At 49.7% G+C, this 25,497-nt stretch overlaps 1 protein-coding gene across 2 annotated transcripts in view; it reads left to right on the plus strand.

Moving 5' to 3' along the window:
* bmp1a (bone morphogenetic protein 1a) overlaps positions 1 to 22,304 on the plus strand; it is a 282,531-nt gene extending 260,227 nt beyond the window's left edge. For both annotated transcript variants that reach the window (XM_085971287.1, XM_085971289.1), the window contains 9 exons: positions 815 to 1,010; positions 1,798 to 1,923; positions 2,929 to 3,089; positions 4,639 to 4,819; positions 11,591 to 11,716; positions 12,210 to 12,337; positions 13,515 to 13,728; positions 19,535 to 19,785; positions 21,033 to 22,304. In XM_085971287.1, coding sequence (XP_085827413.1) covers positions 815 to 1,010; positions 1,798 to 1,923; positions 2,929 to 3,089; positions 4,639 to 4,819; positions 11,591 to 11,716; positions 12,210 to 12,337; positions 13,515 to 13,728; positions 19,535 to 19,785; positions 21,033 to 21,167 — 1,518 coding nt within the window. In that variant the 3' untranslated portion in view covers positions 21,168 to 22,304. The remainder of the gene's footprint in view (positions 1 to 814; positions 1,011 to 1,797; positions 1,924 to 2,928; positions 3,090 to 4,638; positions 4,820 to 11,590; positions 11,717 to 12,209; positions 12,338 to 13,514; positions 13,729 to 19,534; positions 19,786 to 21,032) is intronic.
* The last annotated feature ends 3,193 nt before the right edge of the window (positions 22,305 to 25,497 follow it).

The following is a 25,497-nucleotide window of genomic DNA, read 5'->3' on the forward strand; positions in this document are numbered from 1 at the left end:
TGTGCACAGCAAGGTGCCACAAACAGCAATGTGTTAATGGCCAGTTAATCTGTTTCAGTGATGATGGTTGAGGGATAAATACTGGGCGGAACACTGGGGGGAACGCCCCTGCTCTTCTTTGAAATAGTGCCATGGGATCTGTTGCATTCTCCAAACTGAAAGCATTTGTTTGTTAGTAATCAGGAAAGGAAGAGGGTGTTTAGTCTGCCAATGGAGGCTAGAGTCCGTCAGTTGGTGCCTGGCTAATGGGGTAAGTTCCAGCTCCGCTAATGAATGCGGAACGAGTGATGCCGAGCAGTAATCAGTGATGACTGGAAAATTCACTGCATTGTTTTGGCTGAACTCAGAGTGATGATAATGGAAGAAGATTTCCGTCACACGGCCCATTGCAACGGGAGAGGCCCGGAGGGAATTTACCCCGTAACGTAAGACATTGCTTCACATTCGCTTGTCTCTGCTTCCCAGTCTGTAGTTACCAGCTGCTCAAATATGACCGCTCACCACTTTAAATCCGGGTCGGCATTTCTGCACAGCTGGCTTTATGCCCGGCCACAGATGTGCATTGTCAGTGTGTGCAGTCTGGGCGTGTGGATGGCGTGCCCAGTATGTTGTGCTGTATGTGCCATGTGCAGTGCACATATGTAGAGTGTGTATGTTGTGTGCCTAGCTCATGCCTTGCGTGCCTGCAGTGTGAATGTGTGCACAATATGTGTTGTGTACGTCCACAGTGTGGGTGTGCGTTTGGGTCTACTGTTTAAGTATGTTGTGTCTTGAGTAACAATCAAAGTCCCAAGACCCGCTTTGTCTCCCACAGGTTGAGAGGCACGATAGCTGTGCATACGACTATCTGGAGGTCCGAGATGGAAGCACCGACGAAAGCCCCCTGATTGGTCGTTATTGTGGCTATGACAAGCCTGATGATATCAAGTCGAGCTCCAATAAACTGTGGATGAAGTTTGTATCCGACGGCTCCATCAACAAAGCAGGCTTCTCAGCAAACTTCTTCAAGGGTGTGTTGGGGACCGTTCTCCAAATTAGTTGATTGTTTGCTGATCATTAAGTCGTTTTAAGTCCTAGTTGCCACCTCTCAGGGCCTCGGAACTATTCCTGTCTGGAATTATCTTCCTTTTTTACTTGTGCTCAAGCAACATCAATCAGAGTTTCTTGCTACAAGTGTTTTTTGAAGCTTAACATCTGCAGTGGGAAAAATTTGAAGTAAGGATGAAATTAGAACATATCTAGATAAAGGGAAAATAGTTAGAAATAGCCAGCACGCATTTCAAAAGGGGTGATCGTGCTTGACAAACCTCATAGAGTTCTTTGAGGAAGTAACAGTAGGGGAAATGCAGCGGATGGAGTGTACATGGACTTTAGGCAAGTCCTTGACAAGCTACCACATGGGAGATTATTAGAGATTTATCAAAATTTGCAGATGATACCAAACTGGAGGTATAGCTAACATCGAGGAAGAATGCGACATAATACAAGAATACAACGTTAGAAAACGTTCAGACTGGGCAGCCTGAAAGGGTGGTAGAGGCAGAAACCCTCATCACATTTAAAAAGTACTTGGATATGCACTTGACGTGCCGTAACCTGCAAGGCTACGGAGCAAGAGCTGGAAAGGGATTAGGTTGGATAGCTCTTTTTCGGCCGGCTCAGACACGATGGGCCGAATGGCCTCCTTCCGTGCTGTAAATTTCTGTGATTGTATGATTCTAGGTATGTGTAGGCATAGGGGAAGGGGACTCTGCTCAGTCACAATTGGTGCTGATTTCTTTGCCGTCTTCTTTCCAGAGGTGGACGAATGCTCCCGGCCTGACAATGGAGGATGTGAGCAGCGCTGTGTCAACACCCTGGGCAGCTATAAGTGCGCCTGCGATCCCGGTTACGAGCTCGCAACCGACAAAAGAAGCTGTGAGGGTAAGAGGGAGTTATTGGTGTAAAAAGCCAAAAAGATAATTTTTAAAGCCGGGGGTGGGGGGGGGAGTGCTTCTTTCGTAGGAAGGAGTGGAGGTGGGGTGGGGGGGTGGGGGAAGACACACACTCTCTCTGTGTTGAAGTGGTCCCCAAGGGCAGGGGGGGCAGCCCTGAAGCTTTATACGTTGTGATGACACGCTTGATGTTGTGCTCAAGGTATCGAGACACGGGCAGTAGATGGGGTCTTGCCAACCTCACCCACATCTACTAAAATACTTCACAAAGGCCAGCTCCCATTGGCCAGCAGCAAGCAGCACTGGTGGTTGCCCTGAAAAGTGTGTGGCTGTGAGCCCTGAGGGACTCAGTGAATATAAATGCATCGCTCCGTATGGTACTGGGCTGTACAGATGGGAAATGTCCCAGCTTTGATTCCTGCTCTGCCCTTTGTCCATGGAGCTCAGCGATTGGAGCATTACGAGTTTGCCTCAGTGCCCCTATGTTAGGGATGCTAAAATATCGGCCGGGGTTGCTGCTCTTGACCACTGTCTGGTCACTCCTGCTGGAATGAGCACGAGTGCGATCAGCATGCCCTCCCATGGTGGAATGTCCCCTCTGCAGTCACTGTTGAGGTCCAGAGATGTAGAGCGGCCACCAGTTCGAAATGACAGAGGGCTGCCACTCCAGTACCCATGGGACCATAACCCATTGGAGTCGGCACCTTCAGGAAATTGGGGGGGGGTGCGGGGAGGGGAGAGGGTCGGGAATCATAAGATGAAAACGATATGGCTGAGCCCAGAGATGGAGAAAGTGGGGAGGGAGTATTGCAAAACTGGAAACAAGAAGAAATTAAGAAAATATCAATTATAACAGAGTATTCGAGTGTTCAGTGCCAGTCCTCTGGTATAATAATTGGACTATATTTGTCCAGCTGGAAGACCATCCCTTCTGAAACAGAATTGATGATGCAAGTTCCGATGAGATGTAGTAATGGTGCTTCACTAATTCCAGCTGCGTGTGGTGGTTTCCTGACTAAGCTCAATGGCTCCATAACTAGCCCGGGTTGGCCCAAAGAATACCCGCCCAACAAGAACTGCGTCTGGCAAGTGGTGGCACCAACACAGTATCGCATCTCTCTCCAGTTTGAGTTCTTTGAGATCGAGGGCAATGACGTGAGTATACCCAGAGCGAGGGCCGGCGTGAGTAAAAGGCCAGTGCGGGTTAACGAGCGAGAGTGAGAGCTCGCCCAATGGGTTCGGGTCAAGGCAATACTCAGCCATACAGATCGCAAGCTCCCAGGGTTGACCCCTGATGTCAATTGCGGGGGGGGAGTGGGGGTGCGGTGAGCAGCTGAGCGCGATAATTTGCCCTGGGGCCTCTGGGTGGAATAAACGTCGGCCAGCGTTCTGCTTCCTGCTGCAAAGTGTGCCTGCGTGGAGGTCATCCGAGGTCAGCACTGAGTCTCCCTGTGCTGCCCCTCATGGTTAAGTAGCTCTTTGTCCAGGCTCACACATGGACATTGGCCACTCGGGCGAAGTAGTGGAGGGAGTTTGTGGAACTGTACCCCAGGGAGAATCCGTGCCTTCGAGGTGGGGAGTAGGGAATCAGTGCGTTGCGAAGGGGCTTTCTTTGCTCACCGGCCTCGACCCCTTGAACCCACACAGTTTCATGGGTTACTTTCTCCAGTGCCCTTCTCCATCCTGCATTATTCCTAGCCAAGTGAGTTGGAGCACCGCCTGCATGACCCAGGGTCCCCACTCTCTGGGTTCCTGATTTCCACTGTGCCCCTGCGGGCAAGGTGAATTGGAAGCCAAACACATTCCCGGAGGAGGGCAGTATGGGAAGAGAAAGCGAGGAGAGCAGGGCACTGTTACACACCTCCCGAGGGAGGACTAGCTACAGGATACGCTTGCTCCCTCACCCTGAACTAGCGCACTGCGTGGAGACAATAGGAGAAAGGGAACTTGGGAAAAGGAAGGGAGGCTAATATACCCTAGCAGGTAGGATGACCTCTGCTCCTGGGAGTGTTGTTGTTAAGCGGTGAATCAAACCTTTAATGGCCCGGAGAGAGACGTGCACAGCTCGTGTCGGACACCATTCTCAGCTGGTGAGTGACGTAAGAAAACTACTCGGCACTTGGCCTGAGTGTTAAACAAGGCTTCAATCAATTGTTTTTCAACATGGCGATCTAGTTGTGTCCTTCACTAGTTCCTGTTAAAGAATGTCCTGAGCAAGCTGGGCCCATGCCCGAGTATTTATACTCTCCCTGGACAGCGCCACCAGCAGGCCGCCCAGTATTACTTCATAAGTCATTTCCACATGAGTGACAAGATTCATGTCAGTGAGGTTTAAGTGTTTCAGTTTGTTAAGGTGCAGGAGATCCCGGAGGTACCACATACTCCACATGGTACTGAGCCATCTCTGGTCTGTCCCACACCACATCGTATCAGAATCAGATTACTGTGCAGCATTACTTTGCCACTGCACAACTGACAGTATAACTGCACCCTTAACAGTGAGTGTCATGCTGTCTCCTTTTTGTAACACTGACTGGGATCTGCTGATTGATATCCCTGCAGTAAACCTTTCAAAAACCTGGGCTGGGTATAATATTTGATGAATTTGTGATTTGATGTATTTATATTGTACGCTATGTATTGATGTGATGTGTTGACTGATTGTCTGAGCATTCTCCTGCCGTGTCTGACCATTGGGTTCCAGGTCTGTAAGTATGACTATGTGGAAGTGCGCAGTGGCCTCTCTGCCGACTCCAAGCTTCACGGCAAGTTCTGCGGTGCAGAGAAACCCGAGGTGATCACATCCCAGTACAACAACATGAGGATAGAGTTTAAATCGGACAACACCGTCTCCAAGAAAGGCTTCAAGGCCCACTTCTTCTCTGGTACGTGGACAGACTCTCCATAGGGTGCGAGGAGGCTCTCAGTAGAATCAATGTACGTGAACCTTTTCTATCAAGGGGTTGTCCACCTTTCCCTCTGGCTCATAACCTATTGCAAGAATTATTGCCCCAGCTCCCCTGAAGATACCAACCAGTGGGTGGGGGGGGGGTTATAGTTCGTGGAGCCCTTTAGAACTTCACCCAAGTGACCATTATCCATGTAAAGGCCGAGAATATAAGTTGGTGGAAGGAGGCCATTCACCGAGGTGCAGGGGTCACTGGACGGCAGTCAGGAGTGGGAGCGCAGGCAGATTTGTGCTCCCTCACCCAAGGCGCTAAGACTATGTTTAACACCCCAACGATTGGTCTGGGTGAGATGAGTTAACTCGTCACAGACCAGGGATTGAACCTTCTTCCCTTTTAAAATAAATTCCAGTCAACAACAACTACTTGCATTTATATAGCGCCTTTAACGTAGTAAAACGCCCCAAGGCGCTTCGCAGGAACGTTATCAGACAAAATTTGACACTGAGCCAAAGAAGGAGATATTAGAACAGGTGACCAAACGCTTGGTCAAAGAGGTAGGTTTTAAGGAGCATCTTAAAGGATGAGAAAGTGGTGGAGAGGTTTAGAGAGGAAATTCCAAAGCTTTTAGGGCCTAGGCAGCTGAAGGCATGGCTGCCAAAGGAGGGGCAGTGGAATTCAGTGATACTCAAGAGGGCAGAATTGGAGGAGGGCAGAGATCTCGGAGGGTTGTAGGGCTGGAGTAAGTTACAGAGATCTCGGAGGGTTGTAGGGCTGGAGTAGGTTACAGAGATCTCGGAGGGTTGTAGGGCTGGAGTAGGTTACAGAGATCTCGGAGGATTGTAGGGCTGGAGGAGGTTACAGAGATCTCGGAGGGTTGTAGGGCTGGAGGAGGTTACAGAGATCTCGGAGGGTTGTAGGGCTGGAGGAGGTTACAGAGATCTCGGAGGGTTGTAGGGCTGGAGGAGGTTACAAAGATCTCGGAGGGTTGAAGGGCTGGAGGAGGTTACAGAGATCTCCGAGGGTTGTAGGGCTGGAGGAGGTTACAGAGATCTCTGAGAGTTGTAGGGCTGGAGGAGGTTACAGAGATCTCGGAGAGTTGTAGAGCTGGAGTAGGTTACAGAGATCTCGGAGGGTTGTAGGGCTGGAGTAGGTTACAGAGATCTCGGAGAGTTGTAGGGCTGGAGTAGGTTACAGAGATCTCGGAGGGTTGTAGGGCTGGAGTAGGTTACAGAGATCTCGGAGGGTTGTAGGGCTGGAGGAGGTTACAGAGATCTCTGAGAGTTGTAGGGCTGGAGGATGTTACAGAGATCTCGGAGGGTTGAAGGGCTGGAGGAGGTTACAGAGATCTCGGAGAGTTGAAGGGCTGGAGTAGGTTACAGAGATCTCGGAGGGTTGTAGGGCTGGAGGAGGTTACAGAGATCTCGGAGGGTTGAAGGGCTGGAGGATCGTTGGCAGTCTGTCAGTTCTCCAGCTCCTCCCTGACCTGGTGCAGTGCTTGTGTGTATCTGCCTTCTCCCAGTCTGTTTGATAGAAACTCGGCAGAGTTACGGTGAGGGAGGGGATGGCTTGTAATCGGCCTGAAGATATTACCCCATGTAGCAGCAAGTAGATGAACTGCCCGTCTTTTAAAAACCTCAGCACAATGCAACTGGAGTCCTGTGCACAGCAGCAGAAGAGAAAGAGCGATAGAATTAAGGACAGGAGTGCCCCCTTTAGGATCCAGACCATAATGACTCGTGCAACAAATTTGCAAACAGTGAATGGGCTTCAGTTTTGTGCTAAGAGGTTACTCCCTCCCTTGTTTCATGTAAGTTATTCATGTCGATAGAATCAGAAGAAGGCCATTCGGCCCAACATGCCTGTGCCGGCTGTTAGAGCTGTCCAATTAGACCCACTCCCCCTGCTCTCTCCCCATAGCCATGCAAATTTTTCCTTTTCAAGCCATTTCCTTTTAAAACGATTGAATCTGCCTCCACCACCCTTTCAGGCGGTGCATTCCAGATCATAACAACTTGCTGCGTAAAAAAACTCTCCTCCTCTCTCAACGTTCCCGCTAAGCTGGCGCGCGGCTGCACGTCCGGGACTGGCTTTTCAGATGTGAAATCTCGCGCATGCGCGAAACTTTGAATGGGCCGCGCACCCAAAAAAAATTAGGGTGTAGGTATTTGGGTTCACCGATGTAGGTATTGGACGAATTCCTACTTAATGATCGAGTTCGACTCCAGGAGAACAATCAAAAAGGTTTTTAATGCAGGAACAGAGGAATTAAAACAGGTTGCTGAGCTCGCTACAGGAGAGCCATAGAATAGGTCTTCACCAGACGGAGACGCCACGAGAACTGACTAGGCAGTCACGTGGATTGCATGATGACGTCATCGCGTTCTTCCCGCGCTTGGGCACTCACGTTCTTGCGTGATGACGTCATCGCGTTTGCCCGCGCTTGGGACGGTCACGTGATGTGCGACGTGACATCATCGCGTTAACCCGCGTCATCGCGTTCGCCCGCGCTCCCAAAGGAGGAAAGCCCCGCACCGGCTACATCGTTACGTTAAAGGGAATTATGTCCGGTAAGTAAGGGGCACTCGGTGGTACTGCTACAAGGGGCAACATTGTCATCTCCCCTCTGGTTCTTTTGCCAATTACCTTAAATCTGTGTCTTCTGGTTACCGACCCTCCTGCCTGTGAGTTCCCTCTGAGTGACTGACAGGGCCTCAACCTCACTTAAACCACCGTGCATATGTCCGGATTTTCTGTAACTCAATTGGTTCATTTTAATTGCAGCAGAAGATGTCAAATGTTTTGAGTTCCTTATTCTTTTTACATTGGTTATAGGAACTTTCCAGGTCAGTCAGTAAGCTGCAAAGCTGGTGAATTGTATAATCTGAGCACAGACTAACTAAAAGCCGGGCGTTAACAAGTGTAGCTAGGAATAATTTTAGGAGGATGAGGAAGAAACTGATATAATCCCCTTTTTTCTCAGGACTTTTATTTCTAGAGGAAAAGAAAGACTTGCATTTCTATAGCGCCTTTCACCACCTCAGGATGTCCCAAAGCGCTTTACAGCCAATGAAGTACTTTTGAAGTGTAGTCACTGTTGTAATGTAGGAAACGCGGCAGCCAATTTGCGCACAGCAAGCTCCCACAAACAGCAATGTGAAAATGACCAGATTACACTATCTGTTTTTTAGTGATGTTGATTGAGGGATAAATATTGGCCCAGGACACCAGCGCTGCTCTTCTTCAAAATAGCGCCACGGGATCTTTTACGTCCACCTGAGAGAGCAGACGGGGCCTCGGTTTAATGTCTCATCCAAAAGACGGCACTTCCGACAGAGCAGCACTCCACTGGAGTGGTAGCCTGGATTTTTGTGCTCAAGTCTCTGGAGTGGGACTTGAACCCACAACCTTCTAACTCAAAGGTGCGAGTGTGCTACCCACTGAGCCATGGCTGACACTGTATAAAGGGATGGACTGGAAAAGTAGTGAAGTTATGTTCAACTTGTATCGAACCTTGGTTAGACCACACTTGAAGTACTGTGTACAGTTCTGGTCTCCATATTGTGAAAATAATACAGAGGCATTGAAGAGGGTGCAAAAAAGATTTATAAGGTTGATACCAGAACTGAGAGGTTATACCTATCAGGAAAGATTGAACAGGCTGGGGCTCTTGACTCTTGAAAAGAGAAGGCTGAGGGTGGCCTAATTGAGGTCTTTAACATTATGAAAGGTTTTGATAGAGTAGACACAGAGAGAGTGTTTCCACTTGTGAGGAAGAGCATAACTAGAGGCCATCAATATAAGATAGTCACCAAGAAATCAATTAGGGAATTCAGAAGAAACTTCTTTACCCAGAGAGTAGTGAGAATGTGGAACTCGCTACCACAGGGAGTGGTTGAAGCGAATAGTATAGATGCATTTAAAGAGAGGTTAGATAAGCATATGAGGGAGAAGGGAATAGAGGGTTTTGCTGATAAAGTTAGATGAGGAAAGACGGGAGGAGGCTCGAGTGGAGAATAAACGCCGGCATGGACTGGTTGGGCTGAATGGCCTGTTTCTGTGCCGTATATCCTATGTAATCCTATGACTTGCCGTTGAATCCAACCCTGTTGTGACTGCAGTAAAGTAAGTTAGGAGCAGGCAATACAATCCTGACTGGGTGTGGGGCCCACGGTACGAAACTACCCAGAATTTGGCACAAATTTGCAATCGCACTCGGAGAGTCCACAGGATGGGTTAAATGGGAAGTGGAAAAGTATCACACAGATATCATTCTGAGGTTGATGTTCAGGTGCATTGGAACATTGTAGAGGGAGCTTTACTCTGTATCTAACCCGTGTTGTATCTGCCCTGGGAGTGTTTGATGTGACAGTGTAGAGTGAGCTTTACTCTGTATCTAACCCGTGTTGTATCTGCCCTGGGAGTGTTTGATGTGACAGTGTAGAGGGAGCTTTACTCTGTATCTAACCCGTGCTGTACCTGCCCCGGGAGTGTTTGATTGGACAGTGTAGAGGGAGCTTTACTCTGTATCTAACCCGTGCTGTACCTGCCCCGGGAGTGTTTGATGGGACAGTGTAGAGGGAACTTTACTCTGTATCTAACCCGTGTTGCAGCTGCCCTGGGAGTGTTTGATGGGACAGTGTAGAGGGAGCTTTACTCTGTATCTATTCCGTGTTGTATTTGCCCTGGGAGTGTTTGATGGGACAGTGTAGAGGGAGCTTTACTCTGTATCTAACCCGTGTTGTATCTGCCCTGGGAGTGTTTGATGGGACAGTGTAGAGGGAGCTTTACTCTGTATCTAACCCGTGTTGTATCTGCCCTGGGAGTGTTTGATGGGACAGTGTAGAGGGAGCTTTACTCTGTATCTAACCTGTGCTGTATCTGCCCTGGGAGTGTTTGATGTGACAGTGTAGAGGAAGCTTTACTCTGTATCTAACCCGTGCTGTACCTGGGAGTGTTTGATGGGACAGTGTAGAGGGAGCTTTACTCTGTATCTAACCCGTGCTGTACCTGCCCCGGGAGTGTTTGATGGGACAGTGTAGAGGGAGCTTTACTCTGTATCTAACCCGTGCTGTACCTGCCCCGGGAGTGTTTGATGGGACAGTGTAGAGGGAGCTTTACTCTGTATCTAACCCGTGCTGTACCTGCCCCGGGAGTGTTTGATGGGACAGTGTAGAGGGAGCTTTACTCTGTATCTAACCCGTGCTGTACCTGCCCCGGGAGTGTTTGATGGGACAGTGTAGAGGGAGCTTTACTCTGTATCTAACCCATGTTGTATCTGCCCTGGGAGTGTTTGATGGGACAGTGTAGAGGGAGCTTTACTCTGTATCTAACCCGTGCTATACCTGCCCTGGGAGTGTTTGATGGGACAGTGTAGCGGGAGCTTTACTCTGTATCTAACCCGTGCTGTAACTGCCCTGGGAGCGTTTGATTGGACAGTGTAGAGGGAGCTTTACTCTGTATCTAACCCGTGCTGTACCTGCCCTGGGAGTGTTTGATTGGACAGTGTAGAGGGAGCTTTACTCTGTACCTAACCCGTGCTGTACCTGCCCTGGGAGTGTTTGATGGGACAGTGTAGAGGGAGCTTTACTCTGTATCTAACCCGTGCTGTACCTGCCCTGGGAGTGTTTGATGGGACAGTGTAGAGGGAGCTTGACTCTGTATCTAACCCATGCTGTACCTGCCCTGGGAGTGTTTGATGGGACAGTGTAGAGGGAGCTTGACTCTGTATCTAACCCGCGCTGTACCTGCCCCGGGGGTGCTTGAGGCTGACACTGATGTGTCCCATTGCCCAGCACTTTCCCTGGGTCAGCATAAAATTTACACAAAAATATAAATTATAGCTTGGGATTACTATTACATTTGGTCACCTGTCCTAATATGTGTTCGGTGTTAAAGTTTTGTCTGATAACGCTCCTGTGATGCGCCTTGGGTCGTTTTGCTACATTAAAGGCGCTGCATAAATGCACGTTGTTGTTGTTCTGAGCCTGCTCAAGTGGAGCAGCCTGCAGTGACAGAGATAGCGCGACTATCTGTGCTCAACCTTCGGCGAATGTGGATACCCAGAAAGAAAGGAGACAGGCGCGGGATTGGGAGCTCAGACCCACTGAAGGAGCTGCAGTGACTTCACTGTGTTATGTGCCTCAATAAATCCAAGACTCAATGTTAGCGGAACAAAACAAGGCTTTTATTAACTTAGAAGGTAACACACAGTGGAGAGGTATCTTCCATCCAGAGGTCTGCTGTACTGGATGTGAGGCAGGCTGGGCCTGCTTACATAGGGGCCAGGTATGGGCGGAGCCCTACACACAATACAATACAATGGTGAGGAAACGGAACTGAGGTAAGGGAAATGAAACTGAAACCAAACCACAGTCACAGGCAGAGAATACCGATGAGTGATGAATGGCATATTTCATCACAATGTGTTAGCCCGAGTTGTGTCCAGTAGTGAGATTGTCAGGCTGCGGAGGGGTCACCAGCCGCTAATCTTCCAATATAAGTATTACAGGGGAAATGAAACGGCTGAGCAGGACAGCGGAGCCTGATGCTGGCGGTGATTGTTCGTGGGCCTGGAGTTTTACTGACAGTGAGACTGTGCCGTTAATGGTGGGAGGCAATGTTCACGCTCATTTCTTTTGGGTGCGCGGCCCGTTCAAACCTCCAGACCGCTGCGCCGCCTGCCCGCCTTAAGGGAAACACTGGTGAGACGCCTCCTTCACCTCCCATGTGCTTGTTTCTTCCCTCCAGATAAAGATGAGTGCTCGAAGGACAATGGCGGCTGTCAGCACGAGTGCGTCAACACCTTTGGAAGTTACACGTGTCAGTGCCGCAGTGGCTTCATGCTTCACGAGAATAAACATGACTGCAAGGAAGGTGAGTGACCCAGGGAAACAGTTGGTAAGGCAAGCTATAGTGGGGAGCTGAAACGGCACACTGATGCAGTCAGAGGGGCTCTTCTGATATTAGGGTGAGGTACTTTGTTGGCTGGGTAGGGGGAGCATTACCCGCCTTGAACTTGAGCTCTACCTTACCCGGCAGTGCTAACTCCAGCAACACTTTCTGAATGAGACTCGCTGAGGTTGGCTCAACATGCTAATTTGCGGGCTGGCCCAGAAAATGACCACAAAAGATGCCAGACTGTCGTAAAAAGACAACTGGTTCACTAATGCCCATCAGGGGAAGGGAACCTGCCATCCCTACCCGGCCTGGTCTACACGTGACTCCAGTCCCACACATTGTGGTTGACTCTTAATGCCCTGTACCTGGTGATTTCAGTGAAGTGGCGGGCTGGGTGCACATTATAATGCACCACACTTACGCTCAGCTTGTGAAGGGAACTGATGGGTGTTTGTGTGCTTGACTGCAGCCGGATGTGAACACAAAATCAACAGCGTTTCTGGAACCATCACCAGTCCTAACTGGCCCGACAAGTACACGAGCCGGAAGGAGTGCACCTGGGAGATCATAACCACACCTGGGCACCGTGTTAAACTGGTAAGAAATACCTCTTACCAATATTGAGGGAGTCCATTAGGGGCTTAGGGTCAGCGCGAGATTGTAAATCAGCTCACATCACGAGGTGGTCTCGGATGAAGGAGGCTGTCCCAGAGCATCAACCAGTCGTCATCAATGTTAAATGGCTGGAAAGATGTGGAAGGACCAGATTGAAATCCCATGTAGCCACGAAAGGCTTGTTTTTTTGTGCCAAGATCCTTTCATAATGTGGGAGCTGAGGAGAATCATAGAATGATACAGCACAGAAGGAGGCCATTCGGCCCATCGTGCCTGTACTGGCTCTTCGGTAGAGCTATTCAATTAGTCCCCCTCCCCACCCCTTTCCCCATAGCCCTGCAGATTTTTCTTTTTCAATTATTTATCCAATGCCCTTTTGAAAGTTACTATTGAATCTGCTTCAACCACCCTTTCAGGCTGCGCATTCCAGATCACAACAACTCGCTGCGTAAAAAAAATGTCTCCTCATCTCCCCCTCTGATTTTTTAACCGATTTTCTTAAATCTGTGTCCTCTGCTTACTGACCCTCCTGCCACTGGAAACAGTTTCTCCTTATTTACTCTTATCAAAACACTTCATAGTTTTGAACGCCTCTATTAAATCTCCCCTTAACCTTCTCTGCTCTAAGGAGATACTTGTCCATGGAGTCTTGAGCAGTTTGGAAGGTGGAAGGTTGTTACGACATTTCCAAGATAGGTCGGCTGTGAGCTGAAACAGGATCAGTGGCTCACTGGGCTACCTAGCGTGTCCGTTCTTTGATATGCTGTGCCATAGAATGTAAGGGCAGTTGCCCTGCCACTAAGTGTGAGTTTGAAATATCGCCCAAAGTACTCCCCCAGTACTTGCATTTCTAAAGCGCCTTTCCCAATCTCAGGACGTCCCAAAGCGCTTTATAGCTAATGAAGTACTTTTGAAGTGTAGTCACTGTTGTAGGAAACGTGGCTGCCAATTTCCGCACAGCAAGCGCCCACAAACAATGCGATGACGACCAGATAATCAGTACAGAAACCCAATCTCTGAGCGTACTGTTCAAAGGAGGCCCAGAGCAGAGGAAGGAGGGAGAGATGGTGGGTTACAAAACAAAGGGGCCCAGGGGGAGCCTGTGTTCAGGGGAAAAAAAACCTCTGCAAACACACAATTGTTTGGTTTTCTTTTGAAGGCATTCAATGAATTGGATATCGAACAGCACCAGGAATGTGCATACGATCACCTGGAGCTTTATGATGGCAAAGACTCGAAGGCGAAAGTTATCGGACGATTCTGTGGCAGTAAGAAGCCAGAACCTCTAATCTCCACCTTCAATCGAATGTTCATCAAGTTCTTCTCCGACAACTCTGTGCAGAAGAAAGGGTTTGAAGCCACTCACAGTTCTGGTAAGAAGCCTTCAGCAGTACAAGGTGCATCTCTGCGATTGGCTGAATCGTAATGGGGAAAAGCAAACCCCGTGCAGAAACATGCAGTTCTAATCATTAATTTGTACTGCTTTTGAAACCGATTGTAAAAGAAGATGTATGGGCGTAATTACTGAAGGGAACTTGTACACACGCTTCACTTGCCTTTTGTGCTTTACCCTTTGTCATTCCACCCACTCAGGTAGGTTGTAGTTTTGAAACTATACGATGGGGAGAATTTTAACCTAAAAAAAGGGATGGGTTTGGAGCTTGGGGGTAGTTAAATTATTAAAAATGGGATTCCCGACCTCAACCTGCCCACTTCCGGTTTTAACGGAGGTGGGACAGGGGGCGCCTGCCCCTGGGGGCAGAACGTCAATTTAAATATTATAATGAGGCTGGAAGCCTCTTTTTTAACCTTCATTTTGTTGTTAACTGCATGTGGATGGGTTTCACACAATTCGTGAAACCCGGCAGTTACAGCAAGACGGGACTGCTGGATCCGGGAGGTAAGTGCCTTTACATCTACCTCCTGGATCCAGTGATCCCACCTAACCCACCCCCCGCGATCGGAGACCCCCCTCACGAGGCCTCCGATCTCCCCCCCCCCACCCCCCAGCCACCCATCGATCATCTTGAGGCCGGCCCCGATCTCCCTTCCTGCCCCCATCCCCCCATCAGCTTCAGGCCGGCCTCGATCTTCCTCCCCCAGTCCCTCAATGGCCCTGTTCCCCGGATGCCGGCGCCGGCCCCCACGCGATCCCTCCCTCCTCTGTGCGGCCTAGTGCCGCAGGCCTACCCGCCCACCCACAGCCAGCCAGCCTCTCCCTCCTGCTGGCTGCGGGCGGGAAACCGAGGCTTCAGATGCAAATCAGGCCTTGCCGTTGCCGTCGGCAGGCCCTGCGGGAAACACGTTTTCCTGCCCGCATCGAAGCCTCCCCCCTCCCCCACCCCCAACCCGCCTTCCCCATGAAAATCCAGCCCAATGTCTGTAATTGAGAATGTGCTCCCAGAATAAACATGGGCTTTGTCGGAAAGTGAGATGGAGTAGAATAGAAATGGGGCTTATATTTTTGTAATTTAATATGCAGTGAGAAGGACTTCGCTTCTGGTCAGTGAAGGCTTAATTCTGGGCACGTATCCACATTGAAACATACCAATTGAATCTTTAAAAAAAAAGAACTGAACTGGTCCTTCAGCAATTAGGAGAGGAGACTTGTAACAAGCTATAGAAATGTGGAATGACTCTCATCACTCAAGTGGTTTATGTCAGAACTGAACCAGGCAGATGAGGAAGGTTTTGAGTTCAGTCCCTGTCTCTGCTAGGTTGGCAATAGGTGGGCTCTACTACCAACTTCAGCACCCGCAGGCTAGCGAGAGGCTCCCAATCCTGGTTGCTGTCCATTGACCCTTGCTCGTAAGTGTGAAGGTCGGGTGAGGGCAGGATTGGACTCAGCTTGTTCACTAGATCGATTCCTGGGATGAGAGGGTTGTCCTATCAGGAGAGATTGTGTAGATTGGGCCGATACTCTCTGGAGTTTAGAAGAATGAGAGGTGATCTCATTGAAACATACAAGATTCTGAGGGGGATTGACAGGGTAGATGCTGAGAGGTTGTTTCCCCCTGGCTGGAGAGTCTAGAACTAGGGGGCACAGTCTCAGGATAAGGGGTCGGCCATTTAAGACTGAGATGAGGAGGAATTTCTTCACTCAGAGGGTTGTGAATCTTTGGAATTCTCTGCCCCAGAGGGCTGTGAGTGCTGAATCATTGAGTACAGGTAGACTACCCTTTATCCGGACTTCCGAAAACCGAAACCCTCTAAAAACCGAAGGTTTTTTCGTTCAGCGTAAGTCGTGCGTACGACTTACGCTGAACGAAAAAACCTTCGGTTTTTAGAGGGTTCCGGTTGCGGAAGTTCGGATAAAGGGTAAGTCGTGCGCACGACCCCCCGCCAGCCCCGACAACCGCCAGCCGCCGACCCCGCCAGCCCCGACAACCGCCGACCCCCCCGCGGACCCCGCCGGCCCCGACAACCGCCGACCCCCCCGCGGACCCCGCCAGCCCCGACAACCGCCGACCCCGCCAGCCGCCGACCCCCCCGCGGACCCCGCCGGCCCCGACAACCGCCGACCCCCCCGCGGACCCCGCCAGCCCCGACAACCGCCGACCCCGCCAGCCACCGATCCCCCCGCGGACCCCGCCAGCCCCGACAACCGCCGACCCCGCCAGCCGCCGAACCCGACAACCGCCGACCCCGCCAGCCCCGACAACCGCCGACCCCCCCGCGGACCCCGCCAGCCCCGACCCCCCCCCCCGCGTACCCCGCCGGCCCCGACCCCCGCCGACCCCGACTGACTTACGCTGAGCGTCAGCGTAAGTCGTGCGCACGACCCCCCGCGGACCCCCGCCGACCCACCTTCCGAAATCCGAAATTCTCCTTTATCCGAAACTCGGCTGGTCCCGAGGTTTTCGGATAAAGGATAGTCTACCTGTATATTCAAGGCTGAGAGAAAGAGATTTTTGGACTCTAGGGGAATCAAGGGATATGGTGATCTGGCAGTTGAGTCAAAGACCAGGCATGATCTTATTGAATGGTGGTGCAGGCTTGAGGGGCTGTATGGCCGACTCCTGCTCCTAATGCTTATGTTTTTATGTGACACCCCTGCATTCCAATTAGCTGCTGACACTCTATAGCTAGGCTCACACATGAAGAATGCCCACCTGGGAAAAATACATGGGGACTGCTGGCTCCTGTGGTACCATACCCCAGCAACAGTCCGCACCTTCAGGAGAAAAGGGACTGAACACTGAAGAACAGAATGAAGTGCCGTCAACGTTGTAATGTGGGAAACGTGGCAGCAATTTGTACACAGCAAGGTCCCATAAACAGTAGTGAGATAAATGACTAGATAATCTGTTTTAGTGATGTTAGTTGAGGGACAAATACTGGCCAGGACACTGGGGGAGAACTCCCCTGCTCTTCTTCGAATAGCGCCATGGGATCTTTTACGTCCCCCTGAGAGGGCAGACGGGGCCTTGGTTTAACGTCTCATCCGAAAGACGGCACCTCCGACAGTGCAGCACCCCCTCAGCAATGCACTGGAGTGTCAGCCTAGATTTTTGTGCTCAAGTCTCTGGAGTGGGACTTGAGCCCACAACCTTCTGACTCAGGCAAGGGTGCTACTCACCAAGCCAAGGATTGTAGATTAGAGGGAAGTGTGCACATCAGCCTGACTTAATGAGTTGCTTCTGTTGCAGTTCAGAGCTGGAAATCTCACGCATTGCTGGTTGGTGAATGAAAGTAGCTAACCATAAATAGGGAGCAGTCTTGTTGAGCGGGCACTGCAGGCAAGGAAAGGGTGTAACTGTCTTGGGAAGCTTATTACTGGGCGACCAGTGTGAAGTGGGGAAAGAGTTAAAATGACATCGGTGGCAGTTTCACTGAATGGTGTAAGAAAGACAGGGGCTAACATGAAAGGCCACATCCATACTGACCTTTGAAGACTAAAAAGCAATTAAGTGGAGACAGGGGGGTCAATTTTCTGGCAGCCGTCAGGCGGCTTTTCATGCGGCCGGGGGCCGAAAATTGATGAAAAAGCGGGTCGTGACCCCCCCCGCCTGATTCCCCACCCCGTCCAACTTTCGGACCGCCGTTTCTCCGCGACCCGCTTCAGTCCCGCCCGCCGCTGGCGGGACTGGTCGTCGGCACACTAATGACCAATAATTACCTTGTTGAGGTAGATTTTCCGGGGCCGTTGCGACTTTGGGGCTTTCCCCCACATCAAACACGCCTGCGGGGAACCCCGCTGATGAGACCTGGCGTAAAGCTTGCCGGCTTGCTTGCTGTCAGCTGCAGATCAATCGGAGAAGCTGCGATTTAAAGGGACAGCACTTGTATGTTGAAGGACCTTGTTGTTGCAGGTTTGGGGCTACTTCTTCAAGGCTTAGGCACAGCTGTGGAAGGTTGGAGCCTCACACACTTCTCCAATGTGATCTCCTGGGAAGCCCCTCTCGCCACCCTCACTCAGCGCTTCCTCAGTGGAGGCATCTACGAGAAGCATGGGACGCCTTTTGTTCCTTCCCTTCTTGCCATTAGAGGATCTCCAGCAGCAGAGGCGGCAGCAGCAGAACCAGGAACAGCAGGATCAGCAACAGGAGCACCAGGCTGCTGCTCACTCACCTGAAGCTGCACAGGCCAGAAGGGGCCAGCGCTTGAAGTGGCTTGAGAGCACCTTGCTGCGCTTTAGGGGGCCATGGGGACCCATTTCTGCACTGGCAGTCCTACTCAGAAGGACTTCCATGAAGATCTGGTTTCTCTGTTCAACAGATGGCCAACGCTCCTCAAGAGATGTCATTCTCTTATGAGCACTCGCCATGTTTTCCGTACCCTGGCGAGTTATCTCCTCCATGGAGGTTGCCAACCTTTCCGTGGTGATGCGTTCATGCGCCAATGACTCCACAAAGGCTCTGCTCATGGTTGCTATGGACTCCTCCATTCGCTCCACACTCGCAGCGACCCTGGAGACAAAACCTGCCAGAGACTCCTGCATCTGTGCATGGAGATCCATCACCTCTTCTCTTGCAGATGGACCCAGAGGCAGAGGGTCGACATGCAGCGCAGCTGAGCTGAGCTGGCAGAGTCCTGCGCCCTCCGACGAGGACTCTCCACTGCTGTCCCTGTCTCCAGAATCTGCTGAGGCTCACTTGTGAGCTGTGAAACACCAGGTGACAACACTACTCTATGTCCCGAAGGTCCCCCCGAGGTGTGAGTGTCTGCGCTGGTGCTGGGTGTGCTTACTTCTGCTGACGCTGCGCCCTCAGAGGTTGGAGCTTCCTCTGAGGAGTCTGGCTGCACAGCCCCTTCCTCCTCCACAGTGAGGACGGGGGCTCTGGATGGTACTGTGGGGGAGTAAAGGAAGGAGTTAGAGATGTAATGCCAAGGTTCTTCTGGTGACTCCCAGCGAGTTGGCATCTGCTGACACCTGTATCCATGCAGCATTGGTCTCAGTGGGAGGCCTCTTCCTACCTGACCTGGGGAAGAGGACCTCCCTGTGGGCCCTAACCCCATCCAATAATGCCTGCAGTGATGTCTCGTCGAATTTGAAGGCAGCTCGGGGTCTGGCACTGGCCACAGCTGCTGCAGGCTCCTCTGCCATCCTGTATGGTTCGCTTGGAAGCCTTCAGAGGATGCAGTGCTTGCTATGGACCTTGAAAGCACCACGAATGATGACATCATACTGTGGGGATTTCTGACTCGAATTGGACAATTAGCAAGGCTTCCCACATGCTGGGAATTAATTGGCCACTTGAGGGAAAATTGCGTGGAGCTGGCTGACACTTTTTTATGTGTGTCAGAAACCCCACATTCGGGGAAACCCGACCATTTCCCACACAAGCCGAAAATCAGGGCCAGGGGGTCTAGAATTTCAACTGCCCATAAAAACTTTATTCTCTAGGTCGCATTCCAAGGTATCTTTTAATCAGCATTCAGCAGTTTGAGTGAATAACTGAGGAGGCAGCTTACACATGTTTACCTTAGGATACAGTATATAACCAATCAGGTTGCAGGAATGAACTGTGCATGAGGCTGCCATGCTTATTGTAATGTATAAAACTGTAGTGTTTGCTGTAACAATTTGGAGAAGTCTGGCTAAAGACAGAGCAGACTGTCTCCCCACCGGTGTAATAAAGACAACTTGACTATCGATCTGAAAACCTTGTGTCGAGTGTTGGTTTAAAATACTACACAACAAGTGTTACATTTCAGTGTCCGTATTTTGTCTTGCAGAATGTGGGGGCAAGCTGAAGGCAGAAGTAAAAACCAAGGATCTGTACTCTCACTCCCAGTTTGGAGACAACAATTATCCAGGGGGAGCGGATTGTCAGTGGGTAGTCCGAGCAGAAGAAGGGTATGGGGTGGAGCTGATCTTCCAGACCTTTGAGATTGAGGAGGAAGCAGACTGTGGCTACGATTACATGGAACTCTTCGATGGCTCAGACGACACTGCTCCAAGGCTGGGCAGGTTCTGTGGCTCAGGGGTAAGAGCTTGCAATGTCATTTCAGCATTTTTTCCGATTACTGCTGGGTCTGTGTCCCATGCCGTGAAACCGCCCCATCTTAGCACGGACTGCCAATCATAGTTATAGCAGCGTCAACAATGACCATCTCCAACAAGAGAATCCAGCCATCTCCCCATGGCATTTAGTGACATTACCATCGCTGAATCCCCTGCCTGTGAGTGGAAGGAATGGCTCAACCGCCTTCTCTGCTTCCATGCTTTCTTGCATTCTGGTGTCAGTAGCAGTATAGCCCACTTTTGATCTTCCTTTACTGCGCCCAATATTTGGCATTCTCTCAAAATCTTCACAACCAAGTTGGAAACGAGTGTTACCAAGTGCCACAGAGACTCGGTGCTACTTGTGTTGCTCCCCTTTCTTTTTAGTGTCAGACAACCAAACCCCCTCCCCCACGCTGTGTGCCATTCCCTGGCATCCCTCTGTAGCTGTCACTGGGAGGTGTGCGCGTGTGGCATGTGACTCGTCTGCCCTTCACTGATCACTTCCTCCATTGGCACAACTGAGAGCAGAGGCTGACATGCGAACCATGCCTAAAGAAAAGGGAAAAACACACGCACAGATGCACACGCATGCACATACACAGACACGCTGCATACGCATACACAGATACATGCGCGCACACACAGATATGCATACACACCCACAGATGCACACACACACACACGCACACAGATGCACACACACGCAGATGGACGCACACACACGCAGATGCGCGCATGCACACACACAGATGCACATGCATACATGCATGCACATACACAGACGCGCCGCATAAGCATACACAGATACACATACGCATGTACACACACGCATACGCACGTGCTTGCACGTACAGACACACGCACACTTTTTGAAGTCAGCTTTATTAAGGGCAGCAGTGACATGGGGCATGGAACCAGTTGGCTAAGCCTCCCAGTCACTGGGTTGGTGAATGCACAGAACGTTACTGCAAGCTATAAATCACTGAGGCTCCCAACTAGGGCACCAGTGTTCAAATCCCAGCTTCAGCTGGTCTTTATATTCGAGACAGTGAGGGGTCCCCTCCTGCATCATTCCAGCTGGGTTAAAGGAGTGCCAATGGATGTCCATGGAGAGGCAAACAACATGGACATCCTCACTCCCCTGACTGAAGAGGTCAATGTGGATTGGAGGGGTGACTACAGGTCAGCAGAACCCTTTTATTGATGGGTAAATGTTTTCTGTTCCAGCCTCCTGAGGAGCTTTACTCAGCCGGAGATTCAATCATGATTCGGTTCCACACAGACGACACCATTAACAAGAAGGGTTTCCACGCGCGCTACACTAGCACCAAATTCCAGGACACTCTTCACCTGAGGAAATGATCCAACTCTTGACAAACTGAGAGACTGGAGTTTGCAACTTTCTTTTTTTTAATCGTACTGTAAATTCTCACACGAGGAACATAGCCATTTCCAAATTTCAGCACTTTAAAAAAGCTGAAATGACTCGAGTGTATTATGATATGTGATGCTTCAATGCAGCGACTGACTGGGAATCATCTCAGTATTGCAGTGTTCTCAAAAAGGACTAAGTGTTGTGAGAGATGGCATCCCTTAGGGAACGTGACCTAAAGCTGTTGTATGGATCCCTCTTAGCGGGCATACATAGGCTTTCTTTCAAGCAACACACAAAGCGGGCCTATACAGCAGCCTCTGTACTGGCCCCTGGACTTCTGTGAAACCTCTCTCGGATTTTGTTACATTCAGTTGAAGTCACTACCAGTGACCATGAGCCATGAAGTACCAGGCCATCAGTTTGCCACGCGGAAGCGTACTGATCTCGGCTGGGCTGTCAGGGGAGGTGTTGAACTGAAACCAGGCACTTCCAGGGGCACCCCGCCCACCCCCCGAGTCCGGGCGGCCTATTCGTGCACATCTGCTGGCACCGTGCCAGAGCACCATTGGCAGAGGATGAGGGGCAGGCCACCTACCTGCTCTCTCCACTGGACAATGGTATTCCGCATGGGAGACCTCTACAGTGAAACGGGGTAGACACTTAAACTACCTACTCAATGAAATGTGGTAGCATGCAAACACTTCCTGCAGCTTCAAGTTCAATAGGACCCACTTGCAGGTCCTGGTCTCCTCCCAGGAGAGTGTAAGACCTCCTTTATCATATTTTTTTTTGGTCTGTGGAGATTGCGAAGAACAACTTATGTAGCACAAATTTTGTTTTAAAAGTTGTGCGCTGGATAACTCGCATTGCTGATTTAGCAGTTCAACTTTAGTGTTGATATCCTGGGGTCACCGTGAATTTCATCTCCTGTCTCACCGAGCGTCTGATCAGAAACCACTGCCGGTATTCCGTACTGCAGCTGGAGACTCATTGACTGGAAGCTGTGATTCAACCTGGCTGGGAAGGTACAACAGGAGATTATGTAGATTGTGTCTGATCAGCTTTGAAATTCATTCTCTGAATCCCAATAAAAAGACACACTGCAGCTTTTGCATTTTGTTCCATATGTTTCATCGTCTTGTTTTTGTCTTCACCTGTTCCAGTCAGATGAAGTCCTCTTTACCTTGGCTTGTTTTCGGTTAATGCAGTAGTCCCACTTAACCATGGATAATGCCCATTGGAAACCAGTTGGAACTGAGGAATTGTTCCACTATCAGTGCCAAAGATTTATGCTGGGAGGACTTTGATCAATAATCACTCTCGGTCTTTGGCCTGTTTTGAAGTCTTCAGTGCTGAAACAGATCAAGGTCCAGAGTTAAGGAACTAGCCTGTTGCTTGGTGCCAGGTGGAACCTTGTAGGCACAAGTCCCAGAACTGAGGTAAGGGGGTGGGCTAGACTCTGTGGAACAAGGTCTATTACAGGAAACTCTTTTTTTATCCGGCACCGACGGGACCGGCGTGGTGCCGGTTTATCAAAAAGTCCGGATTACAGAGAGGTATAGTAAAAGGTACGAGAGTTCCGTACACAGCAACAAATCCAGGCTTCCCTGTTGCTTAGCAACAGGTGCAGGAACCCCGGCCACAGACCAAGCATCCCTGTTGTGCAGGAACCCCGGTTACACAGCCACAGATCCAGGAATGGCCACTAATATGAAGTAAAACTTACCTGAACCTACTCCTGAATTTTGCCGGTTAACAGAGGTTTCAGGTTATTTATGTGCCGGTAAATCGAGTTTCCTTATAAAGGAACAAGGCCCATTCCTTTCAGTGCCCAGCATCCTGGCATCTCTCTGGCCAGTCAATGGCAATTTTGACACCCAATATTTTATCTCGGGGTTCTGCGTGCCAATGCAATCCTTCAAAATTGCTTCCCTGCGGTGTAGCTGCTCCTGTCAAACCCTTGGGAAGATACTGAGGCTGAAGTGGCACAAAGCCATATTACATGCTGAAGGCAGGCAGCAAGAATGGCTAGCCAGTACTGAGAATGGGCATGGGTACAGTGGGAAGCGCTCGAAAGTGGGCAAGGACATCTCAGAAAAACTCAACAAACATGGATTAGCATCATGAATGCTGACCACAGGGCCACAAAGCGATGAGAAATAGAGTGCTAGCCTGGCCTCGATGGCTAATGGCCGAAACACATCCCTGACGTGATGGGTCTTTAGTCAGCTGCCCCTGACTGGATAAGATGGGTCATTTTCCCCTCACAGGCAGGAGAATAAAAGAATAACTATTTTATTAAGTAAACTAACTGGCGAAGCACTGGACTTTGGGAATATCTCCCCTTCCAGTAAGATTTCCCCCCTTAAACATCATAGCCGAGAGTTTCCGCTTGGGGCGCAATCGGCAATCCGGGCGCAAATTGCGTTCAAAATTGCGCTAGTTTTAAGAAGTTTTTTAATCAAGCTTACACTCATTTGCAAAACGGCAAACATAAAATCTTCCATGAACCAGCATAATTGAGCAGCGTTTTTGAACATGATCTAAAAAGCAAAAAAAATTGCATTAAAAGATATTCCTTGATATCTTTGAGAGTGGTGACTAGGTGCAGTTTTATTAAAACAGCTGAAAATGGGCTTATCACAAAAATAAGTATTTTTAATCAGAGTGTCAAGTCCACCACCTGTGAATAACCCAATTTGAAATAACTGAAAATGACTTAAAAAATATACAGAACCATTTCTGCATTACAACAGTGACTACATTTCAAAATATACTTCATTGGCTGAAAAGCGCTTTGGGATGTCTGGTGGTCGTGAAAGGCGCTATATAAATGCAAGTCTTTCTTTTCTTTCATGGTTACATTGGTGTACGGTAGCCAGTTTCTTAGTAAATTAAAAAATATATATATTTAAATACACACGAGCCTCATCCCACCCTTCTTTATAGAATCATAGAATAGTACAGCACAGAAGGAGGCCATTCGGCCCATCGAGTCTGTGCCGGCTCTTTCGAAGAGCAATCCAGTTAGTCCCACTCCCCCGCTCTTTCCCCATACCCCTGCAATTTCTTCTCCAATTCCCTTTAGAAGCTCATCTAATCCAATCAGCATATCCTTCTATTCCTTTCTCCCTCGTGTGTTAATCTAGCTTCCCCTTAAAGGCACCTCTGCTATTCGCCTCAACCACTCCCTGTGGCAGCGAGTTCCGCATTCTCACCACCCTCTGGGTAAAGAAGTTTCTCCTGAATTCCCGACTGGATTTATTAGAGACTGTCTTATATTTATGAATTCTAGTTTTGGACTCTTCCACAAGTGGAAACATTTACTCCACTTCTACCCTATCAATCCCTTTCATTGTCTTAAAGACCTCCATCTTAAAGGTCACCCCCCAGCCTTCTCTCTTCTAGAGAAAAGAGCCCCAGCCTGTTCAGACTTTTGTGACAGTTATAGCCTCTCGGTTCCAGTATCATCTTTGAGTCTTTTTTGCACCTTCCCCAGTGCCTCTATATCCTTTTTTGTAATATGGAGACCAGAACTGTGAACAGCACTGAAAGTGAATGTGCAGGTGCAGCAAGCCATTAGGAAGGCAAATGGTATGCTGGCCTTCATTACAAGAGGATTTGAGTACAGGAGTAAAGAAGTCTTACTCCAATTATATAGAGCCTTGGTGAGACCACACCTGGAGCACTGTGTACAATTTTGGTCTCCTTACCTAAGGAAGGATATACTTGCCATAGAGGGAGTGCAACGAAGGTTCACGAGATTGATTCCTGGGATGGCGGGACTGTCGTATGAGAAGAGATTGAGTAAACTAGGCCTGTATTCTCTTGAATTCAGAAGAATGAGAGGGGATCTCATTGAAGCATACAAAATTATTACAGGGCTTGATAGAGTGGATGTTGGGAAAATGTTTCCCTTGGCTGGGGAGTCTAGAACCAGGGGCCACAGCCTCAGGATAAAAGGGTAGGCCATTCAGGACTGAGATGAGAAGAAATTTCTTCACACAGACGGTGGTGAATCTTTGACATTCTCTACCCCAGGGGGCTGTGAAGGCTGTCATTGGGTATATTCAAAACAGAAGTCGATAGATTTCTGACTAGTAAGGGCATCAAGGGATATGGCGATAGGGCCGGTGAATGAAGTTGAGGCAGAAGATCAGCCATGATCTCATTGAATGGCGGAGCAGGCTCGACGGGCCGAATGGCCTAATCCTGCTCCTATTTCTTATGTTCTTATGTTCTTAAGTGTGGTCTAACCAGTCTTCCATACAAGGTTAGCATAACTTCTCTGCTTTTCAATTCTATCCCGCTAGAAAT

This window comes from Somniosus microcephalus, chromosome 30 (genome assembly GCF_052327205.1).
Source record: "Somniosus microcephalus isolate GS21.2 chromosome 30, FLI_Smic_1.0, whole genome shotgun sequence".
Taxonomy (NCBI): domain Eukaryota; kingdom Metazoa; phylum Chordata; class Chondrichthyes; order Squaliformes; family Somniosidae; genus Somniosus; species Somniosus microcephalus.